This window comes from Sus scrofa, chromosome 2, assembly GCF_000003025.6.
Source record: "Sus scrofa isolate TJ Tabasco breed Duroc chromosome 2, Sscrofa11.1, whole genome shotgun sequence".
Lineage (NCBI taxonomy): Eukaryota > Metazoa > Chordata > Mammalia > Artiodactyla > Suidae > Sus > Sus scrofa.
In genome coordinates, this window is record NC_010444.4 from 87209714 (window position 1) to 87234087 (window position 24374).

The window sequence follows — 24374 nt, forward strand, 5'->3', positions numbered from 1 at the left end:
AATCCCGCCAAAGAGAGTTGATAGCAAATGTGGTTTTTGCCTATCACCTCCAACTAGTGTTTTCACAGTGGGGAGAGACTATTTCCCAGGTGACTTCGCAAAGTGCAGGAAAGCCAAGAAGACTAACTCTAGTTCCTTCCAAGTCTTAGGCCCCTACCAAGTGAAAATAATTCTGGCTTTTTGTAGCTTTATCTGCTGTTTTGCTGTTAGTGCAAAAAGATGAGAGGATGCAAAAGCGATGTCTTCTCAAGTTCAGGGGTGGGCCAAATGAATGATACAAATAAATTCCTTACACATATACATTTTTCGGTGTTTTCTGGTGTTGGGTAGCGAACAGGAAAAAATCAGAGGCATATTATTTTGAGCCCGAGGGCTTCAAAGAAAACACAAAGGGCATCCTTTTGTCATTCATTAACATTAACTTGAGGGCCTTGATTTCTGGACCTGTGCTACCCCACAGTCATTTCCGGCGAAGGTGCCATTTTGCAGACTCCGGAGCACGGTAGCAAGAACTGGACCCTGGTACCTAATTTCTCTTTCCCAAACCTCCGCGGAGCTAGTCTGGATCGATAGCGCCAAGACAGGTTTCCGTGATTTAGCAACAACCTAGAGTATGGAAAAACCGGAAGACGGGAGGCTGGGATTCCCAGGTGGGGGTCAGGGGTGTGCCAAGACCGGACCCCAAGGGGCGTTATCTTTGGAGACTGAGGCGGAGATTTTCCAGTTCCTTGCGCCTCTCTGCCCCGGTTAAAAAGCCACACCTTCCCCAGGTGTGGCGTCTACGTCCCGGGCTACCTTCCCAACCTTGGGAAGTAAGGTCAGCGTACGTCTTTCTTGCTCAAAAGTACCACCTTTTTCCTAAGTCGCGCTCGGCACAGGGGCCGATTTTTAATTCATAATACAACCGAGTCCAGCCAGACGCTCGGCTCCTCCAGAGGCGGAATCAATGTTGGGCGCTGAGCACAAACCGCCTCTGCTCTCGGGTCCCTCCGCCCCTAGTTCCTATCCGGTCGTAGCTAAAGCCCGGAACGCTGGATTCCAGCCGGGAAGAACGGGACGGCGAACCAGGAGCTGCGCCGGCGGCCGGGAGCCCGCCGCACCGGGCATGCTCAGTGGCACGGCCGGCTGGGTGGCCTCGCGAGCTGCACCCGGATCTGCTCGGCGACGGCGGCGGCGACGTGAGCGCGCAGGGGGGCGGCGGCCTCGCCTCGTCTCTCTTCTTTGCGCCTGGGTCGGGTGGGTGACGCCGAGCGCGAGATGTCGGATTTTGACAGTAACCCGTTTGCCGACCCGGATCTCAACAACCCCTTCAAGGTGAGCGTCGTCCCCAGCATCTCCCGCCGCCGCGATGCGTGGTTGTTTGTTTAAACCGACAAGTTCTTTGGTGCCCACTGCGCCTGCCACTCGGCCCCCCTCAGCCGCTTGGACAGGGGTTCCGGGCCATCGCACCCCTTTGGGGGGTCGTGCTTTGGCCCCCGCGTCACTCGTTTGGGGTCGGAGTGGAACCTGCTAAGCTCCCTATCCGGCCGGCCCTCCCCACGTCCCCGACTGGAGAGGGTCGTGCCCTGGCCCGGGAGTCGGGATTCCCGTGGCTTAGGCTTCCTGGTTTGCCTTTCGGGAGCAAGGAGGGTGAGAACCCAGAACAGGTGGAGTTGTCATCTGTCAGGCAAGTGTGACTGGCCGGACCGGGGCGGGGGCCAGGACGTGTCGGAGGGGGGCTCACTCTCGGGAGGGGTTGTCATGGGGATCCCAGGCGGCGGCGGCGAAGGGCGGCGTGGAGGAGAGGTGAGGGCATCGAGTACATTGCAGTTTAAAAAAAAAAAGAAAAGAAAAAAAAAAGGGGGTTTTGTTTTTATTTTTTAAACTTGTGTTGCGCCCAGATACCACCAGCGGCGCTGCCATCCCTCCTCCCCACCATTTGCCTGAGGTTGAAGGTCCTGATATCAAAGCATAAGTTAAATATAAATAAAAGCACCTGGAAACAATAGTGCACGTGGACAATCGTCTTCCTACCTAACTGTTCTTAGTGAGGTAAACGACGGGATATTTTCCAAGCTCCTGGTGCGTCAGCTGTTTGCTGCACTGTGTGGAGGATACCATTTCCACGTGAGCTGCTTTCTTTCTGAGTCTACCTTTATCAACCCCAGCTATAGAAGAGCTTGGTATAGAAAGAGGCAGAGGAAAGTGGTTAAGATGTTCATTATCTGTGTTTAAATTAATGCAACATCTAAATAACTATCTTTTTAAAGTACCGCTCCAGGTTTCTTAATGAGTGCAGTTGCATAGCACGTGTAATGTGTTTCCAACTACTGGTTGAGTTTGGTTCACTTCCTCTGGATGTGTACAATAGTAACTTTAATTTGTGGTCCCTTCCAGCTTGATTTTACGTCTTTTTACTCCTGGTTTGATCTCTTAAGAATCTTGGAAGAGGAAAACATCCCTTTTTCTGATTGTTAGCTTGATAATTTCATAGAGGATTATCTTAATTAAATGATTCTGGTTATTACTGGTGACTTGATTCACTCCGAAGAAAAGCAGAATCGACTCTGTCACCTCTTCCTTTGCCTCTAATATCACTTGAGAAAATACCATACAACTGGCCTGAAACTTTGAGGTTTTAAAGATGATATGGTTGTACTTGGAGCAGAATCCCCACCCCACCCAGAAGTTTAGTATTTAGTATTTCGTCATCCCGCGTGGAAAATCGGATTATTCTTAAATCATAGGCGTTTTAAAAGAGACGTAACTTGCCAGATGGTGTTATTTTCGAATGTTTTGAAGGTATACCATTAAGAACCTGTTAGCTTTTCCTAATTCGGATAATTCATTGATGCTATCTATTCAGCATCTGACAGTTTGGCTGTTTTCTATTTAGTCATTCCATTTCCTGGCTCATTTTTATGTAGCTAGTTTTCTTGTTAGGGCAATACATTGTTGTCTTCTTAGCCCAGATTGCTCTTCTGTGACATCTGATGTTGCCATGGCACTTTCCTCTTCTGCCATAGGTAGGATTGCTTTAGTAATTCTAACCTCCAAAGTAGCTTTATTTAATTATTTTTTATGGCCTCACCTGCAGCATATACATGTTCCCGGGCCAATTGAAGCTTCATCTCTGACCTGCAGTTTGCCGCAATGCTGGATACTTAACCTGCTGTAGAAGGCCAGGGATTGAACCTGCATCCTCACAGAGAGCAATATCAGGTCCTCAACTCACTGAGCCACATGGGAACTCCCCAAAGTAACTTTAAATATTTATTTATTGTGGCGTAAACTTATAAATCTTTTTGTTTTTTATAATTGGATACACTTAGTGGACAATGATTATTCAGGTTCATAAAATGCTTCAAAGAATGATAAGGCCTGAAGAAGATTTGGTTGTACACATGCTCCTGTTTATAATCTTTCCCTATTTTTGGTGATTGTCACCACACTGTGTATCTGACCTTTTAACTTTCCATGTAAGTTCAACTGCCCTTCCTCTTCTCTCTTTTTTTTGGCCTTGCCGGTGGCATATGGAAGTTCCCAGGCCAGGGATTGTATTTGAACCACAGCAGTTACCTGAGCTACCACAGAGATAAGACCGGATCCTTAAACTGCTGTGCCACAGCGGAAACTCCTCCTTCCTCTTTTCTTAAGTAAAGCTTTACATTTATGGCATATTCTTTCTTCTTTCTACTCTTGGTTTCCTTCTATATAAATGTGATTTTTTAAAATGGCATTTCTGGTCCTCTCTACTTAAATATAAAAAGTGTCTAGGTTCATCTTTGTGTTATCTTTCTTTTAAATATGTTCTTCTTTTCAATATCTGAAATATTTCAGTATTCAAAAATAAAGTTCATATTTTCAAAATATTTATATCACATTTGGCAGCCATCCTCATTTCTTCCTGATGAAAAGCTGTTTGATTTCCATTGCTGACTCGTCCATTGTCTTAGATCTAGGTGTAGGTAGTGCAGAATTGGCATTAGAATTTAGATCATCTGATTCCTGGTTTATTGCTGATGGCACTGTATATGCTCCCTGTTTACATTTCAGATACCAGAATTCTTGTTTTGCATTTGGAGCTTGGACTTGAGGCTCTCGTGTAGTATTTTAAAGTTTTGGCTGAGGAGTTTAAAAAAAAAAAACAAAAAAAACCTGCCTTTGATCCTGGCCTTGTCATTGACCAGCTATGAAATCTTGAAAGTTACTTAGCCTCTCTATACTATTAGTTTACTATTTTGTAGAATGGAATAATAGTACCTTCTCCATAGAATTGTTGATGGTATTAGGTGAACATACATTTCATATATTGTAAGTGTTCAGTGCATGGTGGCTTTAATTAGATAATAAATAGTATTGTTAGTAATTCAAGAAACTGGATTTAATTATAGTTAACCATATTACTCTTAGCTTATAATTTAGTGAAGTTCATGTTCCCTTTGAATCTTCTAGAGTTCTAGTAGTTTGGCAGGTCCTGGCTGAGGAATCAAGGCCCAAAATAATTGATTTGCTTTAGGTCACTCTACTAAACTAGACCCAGGTTGTCTGAATTCTAGTCCCTTTGCCACTATACACGTTCCCTCCCTAGTAAAAAAAATGTATGTTAAAATTGAGTACACTGTCCATTTTATTTTGGCTTCAAAAGTTGATTCTACTGTATTGAAATAATCTCTTTAAAATGGCATACAGTTCAGTGTTCTTATTTATGTTATCTTTTTAGTTGCAGTAATAGCAGTGGTAGCCTAAGAATTTAGTTGAAGTGGAAAATCGAAAACCTTGTCATTAAAAAGAGACCCCATAATTCAAAGGTATTACCCATTCTGTTTTCATTTATAATAGTGGATGTCAGTCCTCCTTTATCCATTCAGAATTTAAGACTGGAGATTGGATGGTGCTGGGAAAGGATTTTGTGAATTTTTCTGTGATAGTCTAACTTGGCAAACTTCATCTTTCGGCATTAATCTGGAACTCAGTGGTAGTAATTTATGGTCTATGGTATTTTATGTTCATGTCAATTGCATGAGTTCCCACTGTCTTTTCCTCAGCTTGATATTTTTTAAAAGTCTCCACTGAGGTATTCCTACTGTGCCACAGCCAAGTTAATAATCTGACGGTAGCTGCTCAGCTCGCTGTAGAGGTTCAATGCCTGGCCTGACACAGTGGCTTAAAGGATCCAGCATTGCCACATAGCCTGGATTCAGTCCCTGGCCCGGGAACTTCCATATGTCACATGTGTGGCCATAAAATTTTTAAAAAAGTGTCCATTGAGCTGCTGATTATATTTCATCAAATTAAGAGGCATCATTATTTTATTTAATTTGGTCTTTGTTACATGTTGCTGTATAGCAAATACATGAAAGATCATCTATGTAGGGCTGATTGCACTACACTAGTTTTATATAAAGGACTTGAGGAGTTCCCACTGTGGCTCAGCAGGTTAAGAACCTGACATAGTGTCTGTGATATTTGAGTTCGATCCCTGGCCTCACTCAGTGGGTTAAGGATTTGCTGTTGCTTCAAGCTGCGGCATAGGTCACAGATGCCGCTCAGATCCCGTGTTGCTGCAGTTGCAGCTCCCATTCGACCCCTAGCCTGGAACTTCCATGTGCCGCAGGTGCTGCCATTAAAAAAAGAACCCAAACCGAAAAACAAAGCAAAACACAACAAAAAATAAGGGGCTTGAGCATCTGCAAATCTTGACATCCAACGGGGCTCCTGTAACCAATTCCCCTGCTTATACCAAAGGATGATTGACCGTAATCCCAAAATGTAGGGGCTTAAAATAACACTTACTTGCTCAGTATTTTGTTATTTGACTTAGATTTAGCTGGGTAGTTTTTTTCCGAACGGTAAACATATTTAAAAAGAGCAGTGGGTACATGGGTGAATGTTATTTTATATTCTGTACTTTCGAGTTTTTCTTTTTTTCTTTTTTTTTAAAGATTTTTATTTTTTTCTATTATAGTTGGTTCACCATGTTCTGGGCAGTTTGTTTTTAAATGTTACTGTCTAGAGTAACTCATGTGGCTTCAATCATCTGGCACCTTAACTAGGCCTGGGTGGTTTAAGAGGTCCTCACTCAAGTATCTGATGATTACCCGGGGCTGTCAGTGGCGGCAGCAATTGGTTCTCTTTCATGTGGCCTCTCCTAGCAATAGCCTATGCTTTTTACCTGGTGGCAGTAGTGTTCCAAGAGAACAAAAGTGGGAGCCACAATGCTTCCTTTTTTTTTTTTTTTTTTTTTTTGTCTTTTTGCCATTTCTTGGGCCACTCCCGTGGCATATGGAGGTTCCCAGGCTAGGGGTCGAATTGGAGCCGTAGCTGCCAGCCTATGCCAGAGACACAGCAACGCAGGATCCGAGCCACGTCTGCAACCTACACCACAGCTCATGGCAACGCCGGATCGTTAACCCATTGAGCAAGGGGCAGGGATCGAACCCGCAACCTCATGGTTCCTAGTCGGATTCGTTAACCACTGCGCCATGACGGGAACTCCCCCATAATGCTTCTTGAGTCATATTCACTTTTGCCACATTCTGTTAGTCAAAACGAGCCACAGAACCAGCCCAGATTCAAAAAAGGAGTGGGGAGGATTAGACTTCACATCTTGATAAAAGGGACTGTTTAATGCAAACCTAGGAACTGAAAAGATAAAACCAGTCTGAAGTAGTAAGACAGGTACAAGATAACCTCAATAAAACTCCCATTCAAGTAATAGGAGGAATGGGGCGGGGGCAGGGCAGTGGGTGTGTCTGTGTGTGTGTGTAGCAGCTGCTCCTACAAATAGCAAGTCTGAAATCTAGCCAGGCTCATCAGTCAGGGGACCCTGCTTTGAGGGCAAGGAAAGGGGTGTATGTTCTAGGATGCTGTGCTCTGAGCCTCAACATCTACTGAGGGAGCGGCCCCAAGTGATTGCTTAAATGTAGGTGATCATGCCCTTTCTTATGTGGTGCTTGCCATGCTGGCCTTAGCAGACTCATCCAAAGTACCTGGCCCAGCGCCAAGCAGAAGCAGGTACGATTGCTTGGTCCAAAAATTATGCTGCAGCAAGAACAGTGATAGTTGACTGAGCTCTCTTTTTCAGCAGCGTGAACTAAGAGCACAGAAAAGCAGGTAGTTGTAGTGAGAGTACCAGTGGAAAGGCATGAGGAAAGGGCTGAGTTCTCTCAATGACGAAGCACTGGAGCAGGAATCATTTTCTAGAATTCTAGACCTTTATTAGAGCTGCTCTAGAGCTCCAGGAAGACGTAATGTCACGTTTTGAAGACTGCAGCCTGTGTGACACCTGGCATCCCTCTGTGTGCATCTTTAAAAAACCCTCCCTTCTTCTAGCATTTGTGGTGATTTGAGTCTGCATTACCTTGAAACAGTTCTGGTTGGAAGAAACAAAGTAACATCTTCTTGTCAAACTCAGGATAGACTTAAACCTGTATTTAGACCGAATACAGACATAAATGATAGAATACAGATGTACATGAAATGATTAAAACTATACTGGAGTTCTCTGGTGGCCCAGCGGTCAAGGATTTGGTATGGTCACTGCTGTGGCTCGGATTCTAACAAGTCCTGGCTTGGGAACTTCCTCATGGTGTGGGCATGGCCAAAAAAGGGCAACCAGACCCAAAAAAACTGTACTTAGTTTTTGGTTGTAGTGAAAAACAAAACACTGTGAGATGTTTTTGAATCACAAGAAGGAAGTCTCCCAACCTTTAATAGGTTTGGGATGAAAAAGGCCACGTGGAGGTGGGGTGGATTTGAATTTGCACCAAGTCCCCTTACTGCTTTCATTTTATTTCACTTTTTATTACTGAAGCCTGAAGCTTCTGCCTTGACATTGTAGGCCAGGGTTGGAGCCCCTGTTCCCTTTCCCTGTGGAAGAAATGCCACAAGAAGTCCTTAGAAACATGTATCTAGTACTCATCTCCCTGGCATTTGGCTTTGAATGCTTGTAAGCATTAGTTATGTCACTTCATCAGTTGATGAACCCTTTGGGTTGTTTTTGCCTTTTGACTATTCTGAATAGTGCTGATATATACATACATGTACAAGTTTTTGTTTGAACACTTGTTTTAATCTCCCTTGGGTATGTACTTAGGGTCTTTGGGTCTTGTGGTAACTGTTGAATCATTTAAGGAACTGACAGTTTTGCAAAGTAGCTGTACCGTTTCATATCCCAGGCAGTAGTGTAAGAGGGGTCTGCTTTTTCTATATCCAAGTCAACACTTACTGTTACCTGTTAAATTCTAGCTATCCTAGTGGGTGTGAAGTATCTCATGTTGGTTTTTATTTGCCTTCTCCCAGTGATTGCATGATGTTGAACATATTTTTATGTGCTTATGGGCCATTCGTATGTCATCTTTGAAAAAATGTTTATGCAGATCCTTTGCCTGTTTTAAAATTGGGTCATCTTTTTATTATTGAGTTTTAAGAGATTTTTATACGTTCTTTATCCAGCTATGTGATTGACAGATATTTTCTCCAATTTTGTCCATTTTTTTTTTTACTTTCTTGTTAATGTCCATGGATGTACAAAAGTTCTAAATTCTGATTGTCTAAGTTGTCTGTATTTTGTGTTTTAATATTGTATCTAAGAATTCTTTGCCACATCTGAGGTAATGAAGATTTATCCCTGTGTTTTCCTCTAAGAGTGTTATAATTTTAGCTCTTCCTTTTAGCTTTATGATTTAACTTGAATTAATTTTTGTATAGGGTGTGAAGGCTGAACTTCTTTCTTGTGATGTGGATAGCCATTTGTTCCAACACCGTTTGTTGAACAGACTGTTCTTTCTCCTTTAAGTGATCTTGGCACCCTCATTGAAGACTCTTTCCTCTTAATCTATGTTCTTGCAAAATAAATGAAATTTTTTAATTAAGAGCCTTCATATTTCATGCAAAATGGCTCCCAGATACCTGCTGGATGCCCCTAGAGTGTATAGATTAGCGTGCCCAGATTCTCAAATTGCCAGAGTTAGTGTTGCAACTGCTTCTAATCTCTGCTTGTTCCAGTACTTTAACAAAAGTGTAATAATGGGTTTTGTACTTGTTTTTAGAGTGTAATTATAAATACAGCTATGCTACCAACTGGATACTTTTTCTTTAAAAGAAACACTTCCATTTATTTTACAGAATACATGTGAATTAATGAATTTTTTTGGTATATTAGTAAAGCTGTTGGAACCTCTTAAAAGCATAAAGCAGGAAATAAATGTATCCTATAAAGTGTGCAATTTGAATACTGGTGCCCTCAAACATTGAGTATTGGCGAGATCAATTTAGGAAGAAAGGATTTGTGATAGGAAGACACTGATCATTTTAACTTGATTGTTCATAGAAAGGTAAATCAGACATTTGAATGCAAATGATTTAGTGTATGTAGCTATTAAAGATTTTTCTTATCAGATACAGCCAAAACAATGCATATCATAGAAACAATATATATATATATACTACAAATACTGGAAGTTTCCACTTTGTTCATCTTGCAGAGGCAGAGTTGCACACATGCTACTGATGGTCATTTTATCCAGGAATCCTCTAATAGGGGTTAGAATTTTCATATAGTGATGTGGAATATCTGTGGAAGGTGATAGTGACAGGAAAAGAGTGTCAAGAATCTGGGCCGGCTGCAGCAGGGGCTGTGTTCTAGTGTAATTTTACTACCATTTAGCAATTTTCCTTGAGCCGTCGATGCTTATTTGAGGTTGATTTAGCCAGTCTTGTGGTTTTATTTATGGCCTAGCATGCCTAATTTTTGGCATCTCAAATAGCCATAAATTTTAGTGAATTGCTTACAAGTAAGTGGAATATTATAAAAATGGAAATTAATGTATTTCTTAAGCCTCAAAGAGTGGTACATGTTTTCTACTTGATTAAAATTTTATGGAAATGTTTATATTTGATTCTCGGGGGAACTTAGCCACTTTTTTTTAGAGTTGAGTTCCTAAGAAAATGTTCTGTAATCTGTAGGTTGCAGACACACATTTCTGGGTTCTTAGCCTGATGCTGGAGGAAGGCGTTAATGAGGTTTATGCCTTCCATTTGTTGAGGGGAGTAGGTGAAAGAGTGGCTTTGGAACCAGGCGGCCTAGATTTGCTTGTCCACTTCCTAGTTCGGTGACCTTAGGCAATTTTGCTTAATTTTTCTGCCTTCAGTATTTAATTGCTGTTGTTTGTTTTTACTTTTCTCACAGTTCCAGGAGTTGAGCTTTTGAATTAAGTTGAAGATGGGAAGCTCTTAAAATAACAGATAAAGGAAATAAATAATGGTGCAAGATTATCTTTGGTTGCAACATGTGATTATTTATTCTTCTCTTTTATTTTATCCCTGAATTGCCTGTATTTTCTAAGGCAGACTCTAATTTTTATTAACTTTTAAACTTTTGGTATTAACCGAAATAGCAACAAAAACAAAACAGAAATTACTGGTTGTCTGACGACCAGTGTGGGGATTTTAGAAGCTGTTATATATCACAGCTTGAACTGAGGGTAATCATAAGGAGAGCTCATTTTATGTTTATGACAAATCACCTTGTGATAGAAAGTTTGTTTCAATGTTGGAAAGTTGTACACTGCGTTGTTTAATGGGGGTGATTTTTGAAAAGGACATCTGGTGTTCTTTTTATTTGTGTCTAGTAGTTTTTAGAGTTATGATTATGATTACTTTTTGAAATCATGCAAAACTAGTAGATGAGTCCCTGGTGTCACTGTTGGAACTCTGAACATTTTCTTCCCATGGATATATTGTTATAGAAAATGCTTGGGTTTGGTGGTAGGATTTTAAGAACAGGTCTGAAGAGCTAATCACCAAGTTAACAAGAGTAGGTTATTTATTTCACCAGCATTTGTTCCATAAGAAAATGTTCTATAAAACGTACATTAAATCTGAGGGTGGAAAAACTGCATTTTAAAAAATTTGGCTGCCAGAGTTCCCACTGTGACACAGTGGGTTAAGAACCTGACTGCAGCAGCTGGAGTCACTGCAGAGGCGTGGATTCGATCCCTGATCCAAGGCAGTGGATTACAGGATTCAGTGTCACTGCATTTGTGTCAGAGGTCACAGCTGCAGCTCAGATTCCGTCCTTGGCCTGAGAACTTCCATATGCCGCGAGTGCGACCATTAAAAAACACCCAAAAGTTGGCTGCCTAGAATAGGACAAAAATACTGAGACCTTATAAAATTTGTTCACAGGGCTTTGCTTGCCACATTTAGTGGTAATTGTTTTGCTATGTCAGTATTTAAGAGTTAATGGGGAATGACAGAAAACTCATTAATCTTGGGGAAAAACTACTGTGTATGATAAAATAAACTTTTTTGGTTACAAAGATCTCTCAGGAGTGTACTGAAAATAAGTGTCATCCTCCCATCCTTAGGTTTTCCGTTCAGTGGCCCATTCATTTGTGGTCATTCGAACTCACCAGTCAGCTGAACAGACATATGACCAAATATTTTCCTGTTCTTTGTGATCCTCCCTTTTATGTCTGTAGACTTTAGTACATTAATATTGGGGCACCTAGCTCTTTAGGTACCCAGTTTCTCACATTTCAGAAGAAAGTTTCATGATTCCATATAATAGGATTCTAAAATAATTTACCCAGTTTGTAAGTATTCAAACCCTGGTGTCAGCATGGTCTCTGTGTGCCCATCCCCCTCCTCTATCCCTTTTTACTTATTTCCCAGTGAACATGCCTTTATTTTACGACTACAGTGAGTGATTTGGTGTTTAGATTTTGAAGACATACGGATTTATAGCTGGTTGGCAGCATTTCTTCCAGGAAATGTTACATCTGATTATCTTATTTTAAACACAACTTTGAGATATAATATATCATGTAGTTCACCCATTTAAAGGGTATGATTTAATGATTTTAGTATATTCAGTTGTGCAGTCATCACTTGTGTCAATTTTTGAACCGTTTCAACACCCCACATAGAAACCCCAGACCCTTTATAGCCATTGCTCATTTCCCTCCCAACTTCTCCAGCACCAGGCAGCCACTAACATGCTTTCTGAACATTTCATATAGATGGACAGTATGTAGTCTTTTATGACTAGCAGCTTTCATGTAGTATCATGTATTTAAAGTTCATCCATATTGTAGCATCCATATTGTAGCATGTATCCGGAGTCCGTTTATTTTTTTATTATTTTTATTTTTTATTTTATTTTATTTTATTTTTTTGTCTTTTTTTTTTTTTTTTTTTTTTTTTTAGCTATCTCTTGGGCCGCTTCCGCGGCATATGGAGGTTCCCAGGCTAGGGGTTGAATCAAAGCTGTAGCCACCGGCCTATGCCAGAGCCACAGCAACGCAGGATCCGAGCCGCGTCTGCAACCTACACCACAGCTCACGGCAACGCCGGATCGTTAACCCACTGAGCAAGGCCAGGGATCGAACCCGCAACCTCATGGTTCCTAGTCGGATTCGTTAACCACTGCACCATGACGGGAACTCCATGGAGTCCGTTTATTTTTATTGCCAAATTATAACTCCTTTGCATGGGTATATACTACATTTTATTTGTGCATTTGTCAGTTTACATATATTTGGGTTGTTTCCAACTTTTGGCTGTTAGGAATAATGTTGCTATGAATACTCGTGTACAAGTTTTTATGTGGACATATGGATATACACCTAGGAGTGGAATTGTTAGATCACATGGTAACCTGTTTGATCACATTGCCAAACTGTTTTCCAAGACAACTGTACCACTTTATGTTCCTACCAGTAGTATGAAGATTCTAGTTTTTTGAAATCCTTGCCAATACTTTATCTTTTTTGATTGCAGACATTCTAGTAGTATGAAGTGGTATCTCACTATGGTTTTGATTTGCATTTGCCTGATAGCTAATGATACTGAATATCTTTTGATGTACTCATTGGCCATTTGTATGTTTTCTTTAGAGAAATGTATGTTCAAATCTTTGCCCAATTAAAAATTGTTGTCTTTTCATTATGTAGAGTTTTTTATGTATTCTAGATACAAGTCTATGTGTAAAAATTTTCTCTAATTGTGTAGGTTCTCTTTATTTTCTGGAAATACTTTTATTTATATTTAATAAAATATATTTCCAGCAGGAAAAAAATTTAACAGATTTTTTATTGTAGTTGATTGACAATGTCAATTTCTGCTGTACAGCAAAGTGACCCCTTTACACACATACATATATTCTTTTTCTCACATTATCCTCCATCATGTTCCATCACAAGTGATTAGATACAGTTCCCTGTGCTGTACAGCAGGATCACATTGCTTATCCACTCCAAATCAATAGTTTGCATCTACTAATCCCTAACTATCAGTCCTCCCCCCCAGCATTTTTCAACAGAACTAGAGCAAAGAATCCAAAAATTTACATAGAACCATAAAAGACCCAGAATTGCCAAAGCAGTCCTGAGGAACAAAAACCAAGCAGGAGGCATAACTCTCTCAGACTTCAGACAATATTACAAAGCCACAGTCATCAAGACAGTGTGATACTGGTACCAAAACAGACATACAGACCAATGGAGCAGAATGGAGAACTCAGAAATAAACCCAGACACCTATAGTCAATTAATCTGAGGAAAATTTTTAATTTTGATCAAGTCCAATTATCTTTTTCTTTCTTTGCTCGTGCTTTTGGTATCATATCTAAGAGGCCATTCATAGCCTAATTCAAGGTCCCGAAGGTTTATTCCTGTGTTTCTTCTAAGAGTTTTAAATTTTTAATGCATACATTTAGGGCTTTGATTCATTTCGATTTAATTTTTGTATGTGATTAGAGGTAATTATTGTCTTTTTAAAGTTACTTTTTGAATCTTTCTTGAGCATTTATTGTAGATGTAAGACATTTCAATAGTATAAATATTGATACTGTCTAAATACTACGTAAATGTTGATTGGTTTAAGACGTCATTTGTTTGGTTTCTTGCCACTGCTTTACTTTTTTTTTTTTTGCCATTTCTTGGGCCGCTCCCTCAGCATGTAGAGGTTCCCAGGCTAGGGGTTGAATTGGAGCTGCTGGCCTACGCCAGAGCCACAGCAGCGAGCCACAGCAGCGCGGGATTAGAGCCCCGTCTGCAACCTACACCACAGCTCACGGCAGCACCGGATCCTTAACCCATTGAGCGAGGCCAGGGATCGAACCTGCAACCTCATGGTTCCTAGTCGGATTTGTTAACCACTGCGCCACGACGGGCACTCCCACCACTGCTTTATCTTTAGATATATTATCTTTTTTTTTTTTTGACTGCTTTTGTGTAGCTCATGTGGTGCAAAAATAATGCCATGTAATAAATATGCAGTTTGGAATAGTAGGACCTCTTTACTTTAGTGATCTATCATAGCATTTGACAGTGGATCTCCTAATTCCTTTGCCAATGGAGTATTTTCTCTTGTTTTGGTTAGATGGTTGATGTGACTGAGTGAATCCAGTGGCATAATTTGAAAAACAAGTAAAGCAAATTCTTTGTCCTTATCAACCATTATATTTAAACTGTTTGCCAGTTTGAAAAGATCTTTATAGTTACTTAAAATTTTGGTGTGATTGCTATGACTGTATTAGAGATGAGAGTTTCAAATTCAGTTGTCTTCAAGAGATTGTTACCATTAGTCAAACATATATGAAGCGCTGAAAGTGAAATCAGGCACTGTGATAGTCATGAGGAATACAAAGATGAAGAAAAGAAGTCCTTGATGTCAAAGAATCCACACTTTAGTTGGGAGACATACTGCGTGATTTATTTGCTTTGATGCTGAGAGACAGGAATACAACATTTTTCAGATTGCAGGAGAAAAAGTTCATGAGGTGAGAGCTGAGCTGTCCTGAAGGAAAAAGAGGAATTGGTCAGTATTGTAACCGCAGTTCCCCTGAATGCAGAGTCTGAGGCAGAAGGCTTATGTGCTGTTATAGTTTGCCTCCTTGATTTGGTAGATGGGGAAATTCAGACCCAGAGGTTAATAGTTCCAAATTTACTCAGGAATTATAGAACCTGGACTAAAGCAATTCCATGAATGGCTTTATTAAGGAAAATGGGAGAGGATGTCTTACAGCAGCTGTTCAAAGTGCTGTTGGCAGTATAAAGTGGAGCAAAGAAAGGACCAGATCTCTGAATTTCATTTTGACTATGGGCTAAGAAACTCAAGTTTCTTGCTTTCTATATTATTTAAATCACTTACATAGATGATTAATTATCTGAATGAAATTTTCACCAAGTTATGTTATGTTCGGTAATTGTTTTGTTTCCAAAGGATTCTTTCTTTAGAATGAAGAGAGGCTAGATAATGAAATAATTATTTTCTTGATACTTAATGCTGGTATTGAAAAAGAGACAGATGGTGTAACTTAAGGTGTGGCTTGTTAACTTTTAGGTTGCTTCAGTTGTTTTTAATTTACTAAGGAGTTGACTTGGGTCCATAAAAGTTAGTTTTGGGTCTCTTTCAGGTTTAAGACTGTCATGACTTGCAGTGAAAATGAGTCTTAATTTTTTAAAATCATGATTGATTGAAAAATTCATAGTGATTATTAAGCACTTATAATAAGTTATAAACATTTTGCTAAATGTTGTTTTACAATCTTGCTGAAATTTTTACTGGCTTCTTGTAGGCCCCCTTCCCTGAAATTTTCAGTGACTTTTAAAGTCATATGATAATAATAGCTCTGAGAGTGTATGGTAGAAAAAAAAAATTAACTCTCTGAAGATAGGGCCCCTAGCTTGGGCCTTTTCTTGTTTAATCAAGTTGCCTAGTCTAGTGTATAATATTGATTGGATTAAGCAGAACTGCCAAAGAGTATTTTAATTAAGTTTTATGGAGCAATGCAGTGTTCAATTCAGCTTTTTTCTTTTGAGGAAATATTGTTTGAAACATAACTTTGTACTCTTTATTAGATTTTCCTTCTAAAGACTTGGTCTTTGGAGTCTGATTTGAAATTGAATCCATATGATGTCACTTGTTAGCTATATGACTTGGGGCAAATTACGTAAATATCTCTGAGCTCTGAGCTCATATTCTCAGCAGTGAAAGAAAGGATGTAGAACCTAAGTCATAGGGGTGTTCTGAGGATTACATGAGATGATTAAAGAGTCTAGTCTTTGTGCTGAACTAGATGAATTCTCTCTCCTTCAATCTATCTTTGCTTTCTGCCTCCTTCAGTTTCCCATGGGTTTCCTTGATAGAGCTGTAAATATGCATTTTTTTCTAAATATTTTTTAAATATTCAAAATATTGTTTTCTAGTGTCTCATGTGAAGCAGTGAAGAAAGTGAAAAAGCATGGCAAAAGTTTGCTACTGTTATATAAAAACATTAACTTGGGAAGCTTCTCATCAGGCCTCTGGTCGTCTTTTGTAATTTTGAAAAACTTTGAGGAAATTTAAAGTCTCGAGTTGTTTTCCTTTTTGCTAATGTAAGTGAATTTGCTCAAATGAATGAAAGCAAAATTATTAGCCAGTCTTGAATAAATTATAATGACTAGAGCAGCACTGTTCAATGGCTGTATAATTTGGGCCACAGAAGTAATTTAAAATTTTGTAGTAGCCATATGGAAAAAAATCAGGTGAAATTAATTTTAATAAAGTATTTTATTTAACCCCATATATACAAAATATCTTTCAACACATAATCAATGTAACAATTACTAATGATACTATACATTGTTTTGTGCTTTGAAATCAGAAACATTGTGTGTGCTTTATACTTTCAGCTTATTTCAGTTTGGACTAGTTAAATTTCAAGAGCTACATGTGGCTGGTGTCCACTACATTATATAGCACAGGTCTGGGTGAAAAAAACATATTACAACAGTAGTAAGCTTTAGCTGTATATGATAAAAGAACGTCAGTGTTTATTGCTGGTTTAAAATCTGTCTTAATTCCTTAGCAGTCTCTTAATGTGGTTGGTGAGAATTTACCCATCATTTCAATCTCTGTCTCATAAATTTCATCAGTTATTCATTGTTCATTTCCAAAGTGTTTTATAAATTTTATAGGCCTGAAATATGCTCTTTGATTTTTGAGAGCATAAACCAAACTTAATATACATTTGTTCTCTTCATTAATCAAATCTGTAGGTGTGGAGTTCCCATCATGGCGCAGTGGAAAGAATCTGACTAGGAACCACGAGGTTGCAGGTTTGATCCCTGGCCTTACTCAGTGGGTTAAGGATCTGGCGTTGCCATGAGCTGTGGAGTAGGTCACAGACGCGGCTTGGACCTGGCGTTGCTGTGACTGTGGCATCGTAGGCCGGGGGCTACAGCTCCTATTCAGTCCCTAGCCTGGGAATCTCCATATGCCATGGGTGCAGCCCTAAATAGACAAAAGACAAAAAGAAAACAAAAATACGTAGGTGTGACACTAGCAAGTCTGTATTTTGAGAAGCTCATTCAGGTTCATTGTGAAGAAGAGATTGAGGAAGGGGTCATAGCATAGGAGGGGGAACAGTAAGAAGGCTATTGCAGCTCACATGTGAGCAATCTTGGCAGCCGGATGCGAGGGAGTGTGGGCCGGGAGATGGAGAAGTGGACAGAAAGAGGGGGCTGATGGTAGCTTGAAGGTGATCTGTGATTGAAGGAATGTTTTTGTTTTTCTTTGTTGCATTTTAAAGATGCCTGAGATTTGAAATGTAGCTGTGAGGCATCCTGTTGAGAGGAAGCAGACAGATGAACATACCAGGGAAAAGGATAACTAATAGGGTAATCCTGAGAAAAGATAGGAAGAGATGAAACATATAGAGGTTGTTTAAAAAATAAGTTTTGTCTAGTTGGCTTACACTTTCCAACGGTGGAGAAATACCTATCACTAAGAAAAATTAAAGGATCAATTAAGACGTGACTTTTATTTGTAATCTCCTCCCTCTTATTTTTTAAAATGGAAGAGAGGAGAAGGTGAAATGAAGCAGTGATTGAGCAGCAGTTTTGGATCAGTATGTATGTTTGGGATCAGTCTGTACACTAGGCATCAGTAAGTATTCATACTTGTTAAAATCTTTCTCACGCAGAAGATTTTGTTTGACTGTAGTCAAGGGCAGTAAACTGTTTTTACGTGTAGTTTTAATGGGATACATAGTGGCAAAGAGTATTGGTTCCACCTGCTCTGGTTTTAAGACATGCTCAGGTTATCTCAGCTGCTGGAGGTTTCTTGTTTGCATTCTTGGGGAGGGAAGGAAGCCCAACAGAGTCAGTGCCTGCAATTTGATGAACCGGTCTCTGAAAGCTACAAGGTGTTTCCTCAGTCCACGCTCCCTGCCCTTGACCTCCTTCCTGGCAGCCAGTGGAAGTCATTTTCAAGCAAAATGAGTATTGATAAAGCATACACCAGTTGAGATTCCCACTGGTTCAAGCGAAGGTTAGGGGGCTGATCTCTGCCACCCTCTTTTCCCTCTTGGGCCCCTCTTACACTTCTCCTTCCCCCCTCATCCCCAGGCCCTTCTGAGAATCTGTAGGAATATATTAAAAACGCCTCCAACACCATGTCATTCCTCATCAGCTAGAACAGCAGCAGCTCTTGACCCTGTTTTGCTCTGGTGACTCAGTGACAACGCTAGTAAATGCTGTTCTCAGGTGCTGAACCTACTGCCCCCTTTTCTGGTCTTCTTGTGACTTAGCTTCTGTTTATCTTTTTACCATGACTAGAGTTAGCTTCTGCTGCTGCTAGGAATTACAGTACAATTTTTATGCCTCACATTTAGGGGCCTCCAGAAATAGGCTCTAATTGGTTTGATTAGTTATTACCCAATATAAAGTCACTTCTTTTGGGGTCTTCCAGGCTTTGTTATGTCAAGCTCTGAAAATAAGCCTCTGTACCCCCTTTTATGGTCTCCCTATGACTTAGCTTCTATTTGTCTTTTTCTGTGACTACTGTCAGCTGCTGCTGCTGGTAATTTTAGTACAATATCAACCACCAGGGAGGGTCATGGCAAGGATTGGAAATAATGTCAATAAGTGCTTGATTCTTAATAGGCATTGAAAAATCGTTCATTTTGCTTTGTTGTTTTTCTCCCATTTTAGAGACTTCCTCAACACTGTTTCCATTTAAGACTAATTTGAAATGTTAATTATGTGATAATTCAGAGATACCAGGTCTTTATTTTCTGAAATCATTCTTACATATCCTGAACATCCTCTACTACTTGGTCACCTCGTACTGCATTAGGAGAAACTGCAGACGGACCAGAAGTGAACTCAGTTCGCTTGAGACAATGATTTTGACAAACATGCCAGTTCACTTTTAGCCTGGATTAAACTTTTCTAGAATCTAGAAGGAAACAAGGTCATTTTAGCTATTGTAGTCAAAAGTAGAAAATTGGAAGAATGATTTCATTGTTATACGTAAGAGTTATACCTTACGTAGGATTAAAAAAAGAATTTAATGTGAATTTGAGTTTCAGGACACTTGTTATATGGATAGTTGTAGGATGAGAGTTGGGACTCATTGCACTTAAGTGCCATCAAAAGAATAACATTGATGGCACGAATGTTGGCTAAGCAGAATTCATCTTTCTGACCTAGTATTTTGCCTCCCCCCTTTTTCTTTTTGGGTTAGTTTTCTTCTGTAATTATGAAAAAACATTTTCATGGTTCCAAAGAAAAAACTATAAAACAGGGTACATTCTGAGAAGTCTAGCTTCCAAGATTCTGCTTCTGCTCACTGTTCTCTTCCTCTCCCTATAGGCAATCATGTTTTGGTTTTGTTTTTGGTTTATTCTTTTTTTAAATAAAAATAAGCACACACATTCATGTTGAACTTCCTTTGTGGATAAAAGGCCACATAGATTTACACTGTTATGCGCCTTACTTTTTCACTCATTCCATAGCAATGTGTAGATCTCCTCATGCCATTTCCCCCCCCTACAGGTGGGAGAAGGATCTGGCCAGGTGAGATGGTTACAAGAGAGTTGCTAAGGCTGGAAGGGTAGGCAGGGTCTGGGCTAGATAGTCAAATGCCTAGCATTTCATTTTGAGGAATTTTTCTTTTCTAGTTGAGAGTCTCTAAAAATCTGAAATGGGTGAGGGACAGAAGAGAGGGATTGGAGGAGGCGAGTAACAAGATTAATCAGTGTAGACATGAAGAGTCCTCCCCAGACCTGCAACATACTTAATTTTGCTAGCATTTGCCAACTTTCTCTCCAAAGAGGTTGTAACAATTTCTGTTCCTATTAGTAATGTATGAGAATCCTTATTTCCTTATAGAGTATGTCAGACTTTGGGAGTTTTGCTCACCTAGTAGGTGAGAAATGGTGACATCATCGTGCAGTTGACTCTGAACAACATAGGTTTGAACTTTGTGGTTTCACTTACCTGTGGATTTTTTTCAGTAGTAAGTATTATCGTACTATACAATTTGTGGTTGCTTGAATCTGTGGGTGCAGAATCATGGGTACAGAATATAGGGAGTGACAACCATAAGTTATACAGGGGTTTTTGACTGGACCAAGGATTGGTGCTTCTAACCCCTGCATTGTTGAAGGGCCATCTGTAGTTTCAATGAGTGTTTTCTTCTTGTGAGTGAGATTAAACATCTTTTCAGTTACATTTTTTGAATTAACTTTACATTTATACTGATTTATTTTTAGAAAGTATTTTTTGGTTATCACTGCAGCTGCTATCTTGGATAATGATTCTGGACTTTTTCTCCTAGAGGTGGTAATAATAATTATTCAAGAAATAAGAGTGTTACCTCACATGTATGATTAAATAAAAAAGACCTATTTACCTCTATCTTGTATTCGAAGATGTCACAGTCTAATTTGGGAAACAAGACTTGCATGAAGGTCATCCTGGTCCAGTGAAATAAACGTGAATAGAGATAAATACCAAGTTCTGTGGGAGCACTGAGATTGGCATGGAGTGAGATGTGTATCAGGAAGATTATTGGTTAGCATATGAGATAGTCTTTGGATTGAATCTTTAAGGAAGAGGCGGAGCTTGCCATGCCCACCCTGCCTGGGAGAGTAGAACTGCCAGAGGAAGCAATGCCAAGGGAGCATATGATGTTTTAGGATTCACAGGGAACCTGCTTTTGTGGGTAGTGGTGGACTGGGTGTTGATACTGAAGCTGGACCATCTGAATTTGCAAAGCTTGCACCTCTTGACCCTGAACCCTCTTCTAAATATAAGTGCAATAATGTCAACTTGAAAATTTTGACTAAAATAGCCACGTTTATATTCTCTTAATTCTACCCTCCCCAACCCCGAAGCATATATTCCCCCCTTGATAATTTTCCTACTCCTCACATTTTTGAATAAATTTGGGAGGGTAACATTGGGAAGTGAAGTGATTTCATTCCCTCCTTCCCATTTTGTTGTTGAGCAAGCCTAAAGTCTTTCTTTTTCATTAGTGCTGTACTTTTAATTTATTCTTAGCACTTGCTTCTTGCTAAGCTCTAGGCTTCTTAAGTAGCAGCTTGTTTCATTTGGTTGAGGGAGAAGGATCTGGCAAGGTGAGATGGTTACGAGAGAGTTGATAAGGCTGGAAAGGTAGGCAGGGGCTGGGCTAGATAGATGCCTGGTATCTCATTTTGAGGAATTTTTATTTTATAGTTGAGAGTCTCTAAAATTCTGAAATGGATGAAGGACAGAAGAGAGGGATTGGAGGAGGCGAGTAACAAGATTAGTCAGTGTAGACATGAGAACAGTGGTCCTCAGACCAGCAGCATCACCTGTGTGAGAAATACAGATTCTCAGCCCTCACTCCAAACCGTGGGAGCAGGGTGTGGCACTCTGCGTTTTATTTGATTCTCGTGAATGCCAAAGTTTGTAACTAGGGATGTGAAGGTTGGTTGGGCTGTACATATGGTTTGTAAATGCCTTTCACATTACTTATGTAGCTGATCTTGTTGGGATGTCCATTGTATTTGTGTCTTACATTCACAATCAAGAGGAATAGAATAACTTGGATTTTGTTATTTAGTTCTTTATATGAACGCCTCATACTAAGATTTGAGAAGGTGGGATAATGTGGTAATATATTATACTTGGAAGAGGGAAGCAGTCCAGGATCCTGTGGAACAACAAACTATAGACAAGGGAAAATACTATTGCTGAATAAAATAAGTAAGAGGTATTTCATCTTGAATGCTCTAGATGTTGCCTGTACATGACATTGATTTGTAATGTGGTAGCTAAATCTGCAGTAGGGAAAACTGAAGATATTATTTCAAAAATGAGGGGAGGTGCAAACTCTTTGTGGAGCCCAAAGAAGAGGATGGGTTTACTGAAGGTTTGCTATGACGCCCTGTGCAGTTGGTTCCACACAGCTATTAAGAGGTGATCTATTTCCATTCTTTAAATAATAGCTAGCAGCTGATTTGCATCTAACCCAGTTTTCATTTGTTTTTCTTTGAGGATGTGAGGACTCTGGGTTTAAATTTCAACTTGGTGGAAATGGGACCAAGTAAATCTGATAATCTTCTCTGTTTTCCTCTCTTAGCTTTGCTGGGTGACCAAAAGTACAGATAAAGCAATTGCTTTGTAAATATCAAAATTGTTTCTTAAAAGATAAATAATCTTCTTTTTGCCTTCAAATTTTATTCCAGGACCCATCAGTTACACAAGTGACCAGAAATGTCCCACCAGGACTTGATGAGTACAATCCATTCTCGGATTCCAGAACAGTAAGACTCTCCTTAATTGGACTACTTTTAAATATTAACATAGAAATTAAATTGGATTTATATTTCAATTACGGTTTCTTTTTAGTTGATGGGTTAAATTTATATAAAACAGGCTGTTAGTGTTTTATTTAGAATTTAGCAAGTTCATTTTTTGAAACAGGAAGGAATATGTTGACAATTACCATGATGGTTCTACAAATTAAATTGCTAATAAACCCTTCCAATGTGTTAATAATGCCACAGTTCTATTTAACAGGAGAGGGAAGTGGTTTTTGGTACATATGTTGTTTTCATGGTAATAAGGGGTGATGTTTTCTAACAAAGGGAGACCTAGGTATGGAACTGTACCAAGAGTATTTGTGTGATTGTCATTTCAGTTCAGTGATTCTGAATAGGACCAGCCTTAACCTCGTAGCCTAGAACCCCTGGAACTTGACTTGGCCAAGGAGCATATTCTTAAATTTTAGCCTTGATTTGTAAAATGAAAGGGTCTGAAAACAACAACAACTTCATTGAACAAGGTTTTGTGCCCTAAGTGCATATTAGAAGTACCTGGGAGTACCTACTAAAGTCCTGATCTCTCACAGGTCAGTTTTTGGTTTTGCTTTAGTCCTTGTGATGATTTTATTGTGCGCAGTTTTGAGGATTACTGAGCATAGGTTCTGTTGAGAATTCCCCCCTCAAATTCCTGTGAAATAATTTTGTCTCCTATATTTGAGTCTTTGGCTTAAATATCACACTTATGAGGCCCCTAATTTTAAATATTACTGGCTCTTGAAATGTTAGTCATGCCCTTAAAGATAGTGGGGTTCTTCAGTTATATGCTCGGATTTACATGTCAGTACAATGATCTTTATACTTGATTGTCTCATCCTAATGTGTGTTTTTCATAGCCTAGAAAATTTCTTCAAGATATATTAATTTTTTTTTTTTTAGCTTGAGGAAGAGCTTTGTATAAAGTAAATGCACTGAAATAAGAGTGAACTTTTAAATTTCACTTTACGTCAAAGCCCTCATTTAGCAGCCTCAGTTTCTGTGGAGCAACTGCAACCACCCAGGCTAGAATCATTACGTGTTCATTGAATGTGTAAATTTCAGATTTAACCCTGTGAAATGGCCAATAAGTGGACCAGGTTTGACATGTATAAATGGCAGTGTCATATGGCCCAACCTTAGAATAAAGCGTGAAATGTATGAGATTGCAATTTGGGAGGAGCCGAAAGGGAGAAGAAGAGCCTGGTGTATTTTACTCTACTACGTGTAGTTTTTCTAACATGATTTCTGGGGACTGGAGATGGGAACAAGACTTGTTAAAGTTTGCTGGTAAAGATTAAAAAGAGGTTTTTACAACTTTTTGGAAGATTTTACCAGCAAAAAAATATTTAACCTTTTCTACAGTAGCAGCTTTAGATGATTCTTTTTAGTAGGAGGTGTGTCTCTCAACAAGATGTCTGCTTTGTGCCATGTGCTTTACTTATCAAATTCTTTTTTTTTTTTTTTTTTTTTTTGGTTTTTTTAGGGCTGCACTTGTGGCATGTGAGGTTCTCAGGCTCGAGGTTGAATTGGAGCTGCAGCCGCTGGCCTACGCCACAGTCTCGCCGGATCTGAGCCACATCTGCAACCTACACCACAGCTAGTGGCAACGCTGGATCTTTAACCCACTGAGCGAGGCCAGGGATCAAACCTGTGTCCTCATGGATACTAGTCAAGATTCGTTTCTGCTAAGCCACGAGGGGAACTCAATCTTATCAAATTCATATAACATCATTCAAAATGGAGAGAGTTCTCTTGTGGTTAAGGATCTGGC

The 24374-nt window shown here is 39.6% G+C and overlaps 1 protein-coding gene across 1 annotated transcript in view; it reads left to right on the forward strand.

Moving 5' to 3' along the window:
- The window catches only part of SCAMP1 (secretory carrier membrane protein 1), a 102682-nt gene continuing 79433 nt past the window's right edge, over positions 1126–24374 (forward strand). The window contains 2 exon segments of the mRNA NM_214245.1: positions 1126–1314; positions 22490–22567. Coding sequence (NP_999410.1) covers positions 1258–1314; positions 22490–22567 — 135 coding nt within the window. The 5' untranslated portion in view covers positions 1126–1257.